Source organism: Bos indicus, chromosome 7 (genome assembly GCF_029378745.1).
Source record: "Bos indicus isolate NIAB-ARS_2022 breed Sahiwal x Tharparkar chromosome 7, NIAB-ARS_B.indTharparkar_mat_pri_1.0, whole genome shotgun sequence".
NCBI lineage: Eukaryota > Metazoa > Chordata > Mammalia > Artiodactyla > Bovidae > Bos > Bos indicus.
This window is the reverse complement of record NC_091766.1, coordinates 40,088,563-40,100,326: the sequence shown is the minus strand read 5'-3', so window position 1 is coordinate 40,100,326 and position 11,764 is coordinate 40,088,563. Positions and strand designations below refer to the sequence as shown.

Here is an 11,764-nt window from a genome sequence, read left to right as displayed (position 1 = left end):
GAGGCACCAGCCTTAAACTGCCCCAACACCTCCCCACCATTGTTCTTCATTTTACGCAGCCTGGGCCCGGGACACAGAAGTTCAGAAAAGAAGTAGTCTGTCACCAGAGCTGTTCCAACTACTGGTTCCTTTGCTCTGGGTTGGGACATATCCAGCTGTTGTCTCAAAAGGACCCACATGGGGTCCCTGAAGACAGGGAGGGCCTGGGAAAACTGCCCTCAGGTTTCCTCACCCTACTCCCATTAGGACAGAGTTGTGGTGAATGTACCAGAAATGTTCTCATCAGTTAGTCCTCAAAGGCAAGGATTCAGGGAGCAAAATGTAGATGAATGGTGTAAAGTGCTGCGATGAACAGGAGGGAGCCTCAGAGGTTATATTTCAAAAGCCTACAGCATTTTTTGGTGGGGTGGGGGTGTTCCTTATCTGGGTTTTCTTTTCTTGTTTTTTCTTTGAAATTAAAAAAAAATTGAAGTACGGCTGATTTACAATGTTGTGTTTGATATATGATATATATCATTATATATATATATATCATTATATATATCATATATATACATCATGATATCTGATATATATCAGATTCTTTTCCACTACAGGTGTCAACTGGGAAATACACACAACCTAAAAGTTGAGAGATATGTTTCATTCAGTGGACATTTTTAGGACATCAAGCCTGGGAGGCAGCATCTCAAGTAACACTGAGAAAACTTCTTTGCAGAGGCAAGAGGGGAGCTTGGAAATACGAGTTTTGCAACAAAAAGCAGATGGTTGAATAAAAGGTTACTGTTAATAAAAATAAACTAGATATCTCAGGTTAACTATAACATTTTTCTGGAGAAGACTCTTGAGAGTCCCTTGGACTGCAAGGAGATCAAACCATCAATCCTAAAGGAAGTCAACCCTGAATATTCATTGGAAAGAAGATGCTCAAGTCCAATACTTCAGCCACCTGATGTGAAGAGTTGACTCATTGGAAAAGACCTTGATGCTAGGAAAGATTGAGGACAGGAGGAGAAGAGGACAGCAGAGGATGAGATGGTTGGATGGCATCACCGACTCAATGGACATGAGTTTGAGCAAACTCTAGGAGTTGCTGTTGGACAGGGAAGCCTGGCATGCTACAGTCCATGGGGTTGCAAAGAGTCGGACACAACTATGCGACTGAACTGAACTGAACTGAACTCAGCTATTTGGGGCAAGTATCTTATGTTTTCGCATCCTGAGATTCCTAAAGCTGCACCCTTGAGAGGTGGCTGCAGACTGGTAACCACTAGATGGCAGGCATTCTTTGTTTCTTTCCTGAGTTCCCTCACGGCTCTCCCTCGAGGTGCCTGAAATCGGTGATGACTGTGATATCCTTTGTTTACTGATATGGCAGGCATCATTCTTTGTCCACAGAGGTTATTACAAGATATTTACTGTAATCCTATCTGGGTCTTACCTGAAGCCTCTTTGCTTCTTGATCACTGACTTCTCAGTTCAGTTCAATCACTCAGTTGTGTCTGATTGTGGCCCCATGACTGCAGCAATCCAGGCCTCCCTGTCCATCTCAACTCCCGGAGTGTACCCAAACTCATGTCCATTGAGTCAGTGATGCCATCCAACCATCTCATCCTTTGTCATCCCCCTCTCCTCTTGCCCTCTGTCTTTCCCAGCATCAGGGTCTTTTCCAATGATTCAGCACTTCCCATCAGGTGGCCAAAGTATTGGAGTTTCAGCTTCAGCATCAGTCCTTTCAATGAATAATCAGGACTGATTTCCTTTAGGATGGACTGGTTGGATCTCCTTGCAGTCCATAGGACTTTCAATAATCTTCTCCAGCACCACAATTTGAAAAGCATCAATTCTTTGGTGCTCAGCCTTATTTATGGTCCAACTCTACATCCATACATGACTACTGGAAAAACCGTACCTTTGACCGGATGGATATATGTTGGCAAAGTGATGTCTCTGCTTTTTTTTTTTTTTTAATATACTGTCTAGGTTTGTAATAACTTTTCTTCCAAGGAGTAAGTTTGGCTATCAATAGGGAACAGTAAAATAAATTGTGGTTCATCCACACAATGGAACACACTGAAGTTCTTGAAAAGAATGAAAGAAATTGTTGCTTTGGGAGGTGAAATAGACAGCAGAAGGAGGAGGAGAAAAGGAGACATTTTTCACTGTATGTCTTTTTCTCTGTTTTGTATTTATTACCTTTTAAAAATGAATACAATAATTTACATTGAAAATGCAGTTGGGGAAATGGGGCAAAGAATGGAGGGCTTCATAGAAAAAGCAGATTCTTCTTTCTTTATGATGCCTAAGTGATTGTCAAAGACAAAATGCACTAGAAAGCTAAAGAGATTATTTTATTCAGACTATTATAATACAGAGAATGTTTAGTAATGAGGAAAGTCTCAAAGAAGAGGAAGAAAACTGGGGTTTTGTAAAACAAGAAAGTCATTGAGGAAGAGCGGAGGCAGCTCTTAGACTATGTGAGAATGAAGTTGTCTTTCATGGTTAGTCCCTTAGCCATTTGCGGAAACACAAAAAGGTAGAGGGATTGCTTAATCATTCCTAGTTTTAGGCAACTCATAAACCATCTCATCTGGTTTCATGGCTTTAAATATCATCTGAGCTCTGAGTTAAAAGTCATCCAAAGTTTGGAAATATGGCTTGAGGATAAATGCATATCCTTTCAATGTCGTTTCACAAGCTCAGCTAAGGTTTATTTAATATTCTAGGCATATCCTTTCAGTATCTGTGTTTCACAGGATTGTCAAAGGATTATTTAATGTTCTAATATGTATGTTTGACTTTGCTACTTACTATTTGATTAGAGCTTAGACATTGTGAGATTCTACCCTGAACTTGTAAATTTCTGTCAGATGGAAAAAATAATCCCAAAGATTTAACATATTATTCTGTAGCACACTGACTTTTTAAAAATTTTTTACTTTCAGTTCAATTGAGTCGAGTTGCTTAGTCGTATCTGACTCTTTGCGATCCCATGGACTGCAGCATGCCAGGCCTCCCTGTCCATCACCAACTCCCGGAGTTTACCCAAACTCATCTCCATTGATTCAGTGATGCCATCCAACCATCTCAACCTCTGTCATCCCCTTCTCCTCCTGCCTTCAATCTTTCCCAGCATCAGGGTCTTTTCTAATCAAGTGGCCTTTTCCAATAACCTCTTTGCATCAAGTGGCCAAAGTACTGAAGTTTCAGCTTCAACATCAGTCCTTCGAATAAACCCTCAGGACTGATCTCCTTTAGGATGGACTAGTTGGATCTCCTTGCAGTCCAAGGGACTCTCAAGAGTTGTCTCCAACACCACAGTTCAAAAGCATCAATTCTTTGGCACTCAGCTTTCTTTATAGTCCAACTCTCACATCCATACATGACTACTGGAAAGCTTTGACTAATGAACATTTTTTGGCAAAGTAATGTCTCTGTTTTTTAATATGCTGTCTAGGTTGGTCATAACTTTTCTTCCAAGGAGCAAGCATCTTTCAATTTCATGGCTGCATTCACAAGCTGCAGAGATTTTGGAACCCCCAAAATAGTCTCTCATTGTTTCCACTATTTCCAGTGTTTCCCCATCTATTTGCCATGAAGTGATGGGACTGGATGCCATGATCTTAGTTTTCTGAATGTTGAGCTTTAAGCCAATTTTTTCACTCTCCTCTTTCACCTTCATCAAGAGGCTCTTTAGTTCTTCTTCACTTTCTGCCATAAGGGTGGTGTCATCTGCATATCTGAGGTTATCGATATTTCTCCTGGCAATCTTGATTCCAGCTCGTGCTTCATCTAGCCCAGCGTTTCTCATGATTATTCTGCATATAAGTTAAATAAGCAGGGTGACAATATATAGCCTTGACGTACTCCTTTTCCGATTTGGAACCAGTCTGTTGTTCCATGTCCAGTTCTAACTGTTGCTTCCTGACCTGCATACGGATTTCTCAAGAGGCAGGTCAGGTGGTCTGGTATTCCCATCTCTTTAAGAATTTTCAACAGTTTGTTGTAATCCACACAGTCAAAGGCTTGGGTGTAGTCAATAAAGCAGAAATAGATGTTTTTCTGGAACTCTCTTGCTTTTTCAGTGATTCAACGGATGTTGGCAGTTTGATCTCTGGTTCCTCCGCTTTTTCTAAATCCAGCTTGAACGTCTGGAAGTTCACAGTTCACGTACTGTTGAAGCCTGTCTTGGAGAATTTTGAGCATTACTTTACTAGTGTGTGAGATGAGTGCAATTGTGCAGTAGTTTGAGCATTCTTTGGCATTGTCTTTCTTTGGGATTGGAATGAAAACTGACCTTTTCCCATCCTGTGGCCACTGCTGAGTTTTCCAAATTTGCTGGTGTATTGAGTGCAGCACTTTCTTTTCTTTTTTGAAAAATTTATCTATTTTAGTTGGAGGCTAATTACTTTACATTATTGTAGTGGTTTTTGCCATACATTGACATGAATCAGCCATGGGTTTACATGTGTTCCCCATCCTGAACCCCCCTTCTACCTCCCTCCCCACCCCATCCCTCTGGGTCATCCTAGGAGTGCAGCACTTTCACAGCATCATCTTTTAAGATTTGAAATAGCTCAACTGGAATTCTGTCACATCCACTAGCTTTGTTTGTAGCAATGTTTCCTAAGGCCTGCTTGACTTCGCATTCCAGGATGTCTGGCTCTAGGTTAGTGATCATACCATCGTGATTATCTGGGTCATGAAGTTTTTTACCTTACCTAGCATTTTATCCTGTCAGCTCTTTATTAGATAGCCCATACTCTCAACTCTTCAATTACTCTTTGAGCCATCTTTACCATCCTATTGCTTGCTTCATCAATTAATATAAATGAAATAAAAATACTTGACATGTTTCTTTTATGTTTATATGAGAGTCAGGTTTTTACCTTTCAAAAAATTATGCTTGGACAGCTTTGGAGGTCCCATATACTTGCTTGAGTGGACTCACCTGAGGGAACAGGTAAACTTTGCTGAAGAAGTGTACCTCAGGGCTGCTTAAACCCAAGCATGGCTCCCAGAATAATGATTCCCTGGGGGCTAAGAATTTTTTCTTTGCTGGCTCTCTGGTTTTCATTTTCTTGTTGTTCTTGATGTTCTGTATTTGTGTCTTTGCTTTTGTTTTTAGTTCTTGGGAAAGATTAGTTCTGTGCTGCACATGACTGATAATTGATTCTCCATTGATAGCAGCAAAAACTGAGAATCTGTTTTCATGCATTTGCTGATATATGCTAGAAGGATGATAGGGAAAAATAATTCTTATTGTATGTGTTTATATTTGCTATTTAACTTAAGGCCAGGCCCTGTGAAGTTCCATGTTAACTTGTAGATTTATGTCCAGTAGAAAACACAGCTATAAAGGTTATGGTTTTATTATCTTATAGGACTTTCACCATTTGTGTACCTTAGAAATCTTATTCTAATATTCTTTGATTTTTTAAAGGAAATTTTCTGATAGCCCATGCAGACTCAGTTGCTTTTAGAACTGGTTTTACTGTCTGATAGCTTCCGTGGTGGCTCAGATGGTAAGGCATCTGCCTGCAATGTGGGAGACCTGGGTTCGATCCCTGGGTTAGATAGATCCCTTGGAGAAGGAAATGGCAACCCACTCTAATACTCTTGTCTGGAGAATTCCATGGATGAGGAGCCTGGTAGGCTACAGTCCATGAGGTTGCAAAGAGTCAGACATGATTGAGCAACTTCACTTTCACTTTTCCCATTCACTAATGAGTTAAATAGAATTTAAAGGAAGGGGATGACAGAGGTTGAGATGGTTGGATGGCGTCACTGACTCAATGGAGATGAGTTTGGGTAAACTCTGGGAGTTGGTTATGGGCAGGGAGGCCTGGCATGCTGCAGTCCATGGGGTTGCAAAGAGTCAGACACAACTAAGTAACTCAACTGAACTGAACTGAAAGTAAAAATTTTTTAAAAGTCAGTGTGCTACTTTAAAATACAAGAGCAGCAGAAAGGGTTTTCAATTTTCTAAAAGAAAAGTGATATGATTGCAAGATGAAATGTCTATATTTATTGTTCTTAGAGCTCTCCACCACACTGCAGATGTTTCATCAAGGACAACTGCTATCAGAGCTGCTGTAAGACATGCGTCTCACTGCAGATAGTGTCACAGTCAACTCCTCAACCAGAAGACTGAAATGATACTTCTGTTTTAGAGGGTTTTGGTGTAAAGAACTTTTCGATGTGGATAACACAGCCTTGCTTCTTGAATTTAAGAAACACTATGAAACTAATCTATCAGTTTTTCTCTGATACCGCCTGCCAGAATGTGCTGCGAAGAATCTTTTTTCCATTCTTACCACTTCTGAGTGAGAGAAGAGGAAAGGGTGGATAGGTTCTAGTGTACTAATAGGCAATTCAGCTGAGGCTCTGTGTTCCACTTCCTTTCTGCTTGCAGTCATAGGCGTTTGTCTTGGCAGCTGCAGCAGTTTGATGAGGAAAGGAAGTGGCAGCCCATCAATCGCCTCTTCTTGAAGCCATACTTTTTGCATTTAAAGAAGAGATCTGCCTTAGAGCTCCCCAAACTGACAATCTTTGGGCAACCATCTCTATCTTTCTCTTGGGTGATGAACTCCAGTATCAAACTCAAGGCCTCTACCAATCACAGAGCATCCCTGGTAACAGCCATAGTTATACACATTGCATATGCACATCAGGGTGCAGGATGCATAGAGGACTCACAGAGACTCACAGATCGCACACTTGCCATCACATTTTCCACACAGTTGTCCAATGGTTTGAGGTGGAAAGAGCGGTACCTTCGAGTCAAGACCCTAAGGAAGTGATGGGAACCCTGAACTCCTCAGGTTTCAATACCATTCCTACTCAGACAGTGGGGGACAGGAAGCTCTCACTGACACCAGCCTGCTCGCAACAAGAGCAAGAATTGTGTTTTTGTCTGTACAAAAACCCAAAACTTTGACAAGCTCATCCAGAAAAGGGATGCGTGGTTCAATCCTCCCCTTAACAGTTTTTTTTAATCATCAAGTTTATCTTTTATATATTTATTTATTATTTATTTTCTATTGGAAGATAATTGGTTTTCAACGTTGTGTTAGTTTTTGCTGTACAACAATGTGAATCAGCTATAGTATACATATATCCTTTTCCTCTTGAAGCTCCCTCCCACCCACCCATCTTACCGCTTTAGGTCATCACAGAGCAGTGAGCTGAGCTCCCTGTGCTATACAGCAGCTTCCCACTAGCTATCTATTTTATACGTGGTAGTATATATATGTCAGTGCTACTCTTTTAATTCATCTCACCCTCTCCTTCGCCAACTGAGTCCACAAATCTGTTTGCTATGTCTGCTATGTCTGTGTCTCTATTCCTGTCCTGCAATAGTGTCATCAGTACTGTTTTTCTAAATTCCATATATATCCATTAATATACGATATTTGTGTTTCTCTTTCTGACTTATTTTACCCTATATGAGACACTTTAGGTTTATCCATCTCCCTACAACTGCCTCAGTTTCACTCCTTTTTCTGGCTGAGTAACATTCTATTGTGCTTATGTATCACAACTTCTTTATCCATCCATCTGTTGATGAACATCTAGGTTGCTTCCATGTCCTAGCTATTGTAAATAATGCTGCAGTGAACATTGGTGGGGGGTAAATGTGTCTTTTTGAATTATGGTTTTTTCAGGGCATATGCCCAGTAGTGGAATTGCTGGGTCATGTGGTAATTTCATTTTTATTTTTTAAGGAACCTCCATACAGTTCTCCATAGTGGTTGTATCAATTTACACTTTACTTAACAGTTTTTAAGATAATGAATAAAGAACATTTTAAAATATCCAATGACAGAGATGGTAAATGAACATATTAAAAAAGGGAGAATGTTTTATAGAAACTTTCTAGTCAATAACACCAGGAAGTGCCAGAGAGTCAGGGGGCGTTGTTCCAATCTGGGGCACAATGTCCTTGGTGAACTGACTCCACAATCCAGGGAGGGCTGCTCTGATCAGTCAGTTGGGTTTGTAGGTAAACCAGTTTATCTTCATCACCTTGAAGAAAATGGGCCTGAACTGGAGGGAGGGGCCTAGGAAAGGTAGAATAGAGAAATTTCCAGAAGAAAGAAAGTCTTGCACAGTCAGAATTCCCCTAGAATATCTCCTCTTATCATTTGAAAATAAGAGTTGATGGAGATGTTTGGGGTGCTCATCCACAGGGTTGTAGAAACATTTTGAAGAAATGTACTGATGGTTAAAATGGGAAGAAAATAGATCTGAAAAAAGGAACCCAGAAAAACCTGAGAGAGCTTCATCTTAAAACTCTGGCAGAATATTTAGGGGTAAGAAAAAGCTTTCCAGAAACAAAAATTATAGCACGAGGAGGACTTTCATCCTCATCCATGAAGGGAACACTGTGGGAGTGGACTGGACTAGGAGGGGGTGCCTGTTACTGGGAGCCAGTGAGGAAGTGGAAAAAATGCCTCACTGGGCCAGGTCCACCTCCGGGCTCAGAGATTTTATTCTCTGCCACTCCTCACTGCCATCCATCATTCTCCCCTCTGATGTGACTAAGGAAAGTTACTTCTGTTTTCACAAATTTCCAGAGACTCCACACATGCTACATCATTCCCCTCAGTTTGCAAATTAAACTCCAACAGAAGGAAGCCTCTTGCAAAGTTCTCTTTTCATCTCAGCTGCTCCAACAAACTCTCCCTGGGGGATGTGGAGAGGAAAACTGGGGCATGAGGACAAGTGACTTAACTAATCTGAGGTCCAGTTTTCTTGCCTGCAAAAAGTGAATGATGTTCACCGTGAAATGTTTATGGTGACATTAAACTGAGTCATCAAGTCAGCTCTCCCTGGTTGGTCCTAAGAATCATAATTACTATTAGTGTCATTGCTAATGACATTCTCTAGTCTCCATTCTCTCCAAGCCTGAAAACAGAACACAGAGCAAATGCCTTCCTGTGGCTTGGTCCAACTTCCAGAACCCAGTTCTATCCTTTCTCTTCTGTCTGCATGCAACTAAGAGTATTTTTACCCCAGGAAAAGATGGTTTTATTGCAAATGTGTATAAGAGCTAGTCCAGAGCTTAGCTATATGAGTACAAATAATCCCAGTGGTTCAAATAAAAGTGTGTGAAAATAAATTTGAAATAACAGATCAAATTCTCCCATTTATGTTTCAATCTTAATCCCCCAAAGAAAAATAATATAGCTAATTTTCCTAGTTTATTGATAGAAACTGAAATGATAAAATATGGCTGATTCAATGGAAATTTGCTATATGACTCAGGGAACTCAAACTGGAGCTCTAACAACCTAGAGGGGTAGGAAAAGGAGTAGCGGGGTGGGAGAGAGCTTCAAGAGGGAGGAGGCATATATACAACTATGGCTACTTCATGTTGATGTGTGGCAGAAATCAAACCAATATAAAAAAGCAATCATCCTTCAGTTAAAAACAAATAAATTTAAAAAATGACTGATTTCATTGGAAGTTTGCATATATGTATATATAACATTTATGCATATTTTTATGTGAATATACCAATAAGCAAGTACTTACTTCTTTCATCATGAATCTAAAAGACTGCATTTTTATTCTTTGAGAAAGTCATTATAATGATTCTGGTACTAGAGTGAAGCATTCACATTCTCTAGAGAATTTTACTAACTTCTTTTTTTGTCATCTAGAAGTATTTCATCTAAGACAGTAGTGTGAGGGTATATCTGTGTTATACATATAAATAAAACACAAGTGATACCTCTGTAAACATAGAAGGAACAAAGCACTGTGTTTGGCATATAGTAGGCTCTGACTCTGGAGAAGGCAATGGCACCCCACTCTAGTACTCTTGCCTGGAAAATGCCATGGGCAGAGGAGCCTGGTAGGCTGCAGTCCAGGGGGTCGCGAAGAGTTGGACATGACTGAGAGACTTCATTTTCACTTTTCACTTTCATATATTGGAGAAGGAAATGGCAACCCACTCCACTGTTCTTGCCTGGAGAATCCCAGGGACAGGGGAGCCTGGTGGGCTGCTGTCTATGGGGTTGCACAGAGTCGGACACGACTGAAGCGACTTAGCAGCAGCAGCAGCAGCAGGCTCTGACTCTATGGTGGAGGTTACCAGTGAGGAAGTTAGGGTCAGGGCATTCTCTGATAGTATGAACAATTTCAATTTAAGAGACCAAAATCCCAATGTCTTATTTCCACACTGCTCTTGAGTTTACAAAATCCTGCATTCCATTTTAAACAAAATGATCAGTTCAAAAACAATGGAAGGGGAAAGCCTTTTTATTTTTTTTCCAATCAGAGTCATCTAATAGTTCCTTGGGATTGAAAAAGACCTCTCCAAGGCTTCAGGTTTCATGATTCTTTTATTAATAAGATAATTGAACCTCACATAGAGTTTATTTATCCAACATCACAGAGTCACAATATCTGGCCTGAAGTTCAGGTTTGGTTGCCAATTCTGCAATGGTCCAGCCCCTTCTTCAGGGCTCCCATCACCTCCTGGTTTCTCAAGCTATAAATGAGGGGGTTGAGCATAGGAGTAAGGACTGTGTAGAAGATAGATACCACCTTGTCATGGCTTGGGGCCCGGTAGCTCCTAGGTCTCAGGTAGATGAACATGGCTGCCCCATAGAAGAGGAACACAGCTGTCAGGTGGGAGGAACGTGTGGCCAGAGCCTTTTTACCAGCTTGAGTAGAGCACATGTGGAGCACAGTTCTCAGGATGCGAGCATAGGAGGCCACGATAATGGAGAAGGGAAGAAACAGCATGATGATGCAGCAAGCAAAAGCAAAGTTCTCAAAAATAGATGTGTCTGCACAGGCCAGCTTCATTAAGGATAACATCTCACAAAAGAAGTGGTCCACCTCCCTCAAGCCACAGAAAGGAAATGTCATTACTACCACCATCTGGATCAAACCATCTATTATCCCAAAGGCCCAGGAGCTCCCAACAATCTTGAGACAGGCCCTCTGACTCATAAGGATAGGATAGTGAAGTGGATGGCTAATGGCCACATAGCGGTCATAAGCCATAAGTCCCAGCAAGAGCCCTTCAGATCCCACGAGAGAGACAAAAAGACCCATTTGTATGCCACAACCTACAAAGGAGATGGACTTCCTGCCAGACAGGAAGTTGACCGCCATCTTGGGCACATTGGTGCAGACTAACATCAGGTCCATGAGGGAGAGCTGACTAAGGAAGAAGTACATGGGTGTATGAAGTTGAGAATCCATGTAGATGAGGCGGATGAGGAGGACATTCCCACAGAGGGCCACTATGAAGACCATCATGACTGCTGAGAAAAGAACAAGGTCAGTGGGACTGTGGGAAAAGATGCCTAAGAGGACAAAGTCATCTGAAGATGATTGATTCAACCATATCTCCATGGCTCAGCTGATGTTCCTGGTCACCTGAGAACATGGACAAAAAATATTGGATTGACTGAAATTTATTTATAAATTCCTCTATATTCCTCTATATATTCCTCAGCTTCCTCTATATTCCACATCTTCAGGCAGCTGTTATGTTTGTAACTCAAGAATGTTTAACAACATAAGCTTTGGGACATTGAAGCAGGCAACCCTTCATATCCCCAACATAGCAACAGGAAACTTTCTAGTATACAGAATTGGACTACATAGCTGTATTGGGATGTATCTGTGTCAATAAGAATGGAAAGAATTATTTTATCTTTCATAGGTTTTTGGTCAATTTCCTTCAACAGAGAAGGTATTGGCTTTACTATATTACACTGAGCCTTTTATCAGAGAGCAC

General features: G+C 40.9%; 1 protein-coding gene across 1 annotated transcript; it reads right to left on the bottom strand.

Moving 5' to 3' along the window:
* Positions 1-10,428: 10,428 nt before the first annotated feature.
* LOC109561006 (olfactory receptor 2V2-like) lies at positions 10,429-11,376 on the bottom strand. Its single transcript, XM_019963438.2, has one exon. It carries the CDS (start codon positions 11,374-11,376, stop codon positions 10,429-10,431), a length of 948 nt encoding a protein of 315 aa, XP_019818997.2.
* Between the last annotated feature and the right edge of the window lie 388 nt (positions 11,377-11,764).

Coding starts and splice junctions, on each gene's coding strand:
- LOC109561006 (XM_019963438.2), bottom strand. CDS start 11,376: ATGGAGATATGGTTGAATCAATCATCTTCAGATGACTTTGTCCTCTTA.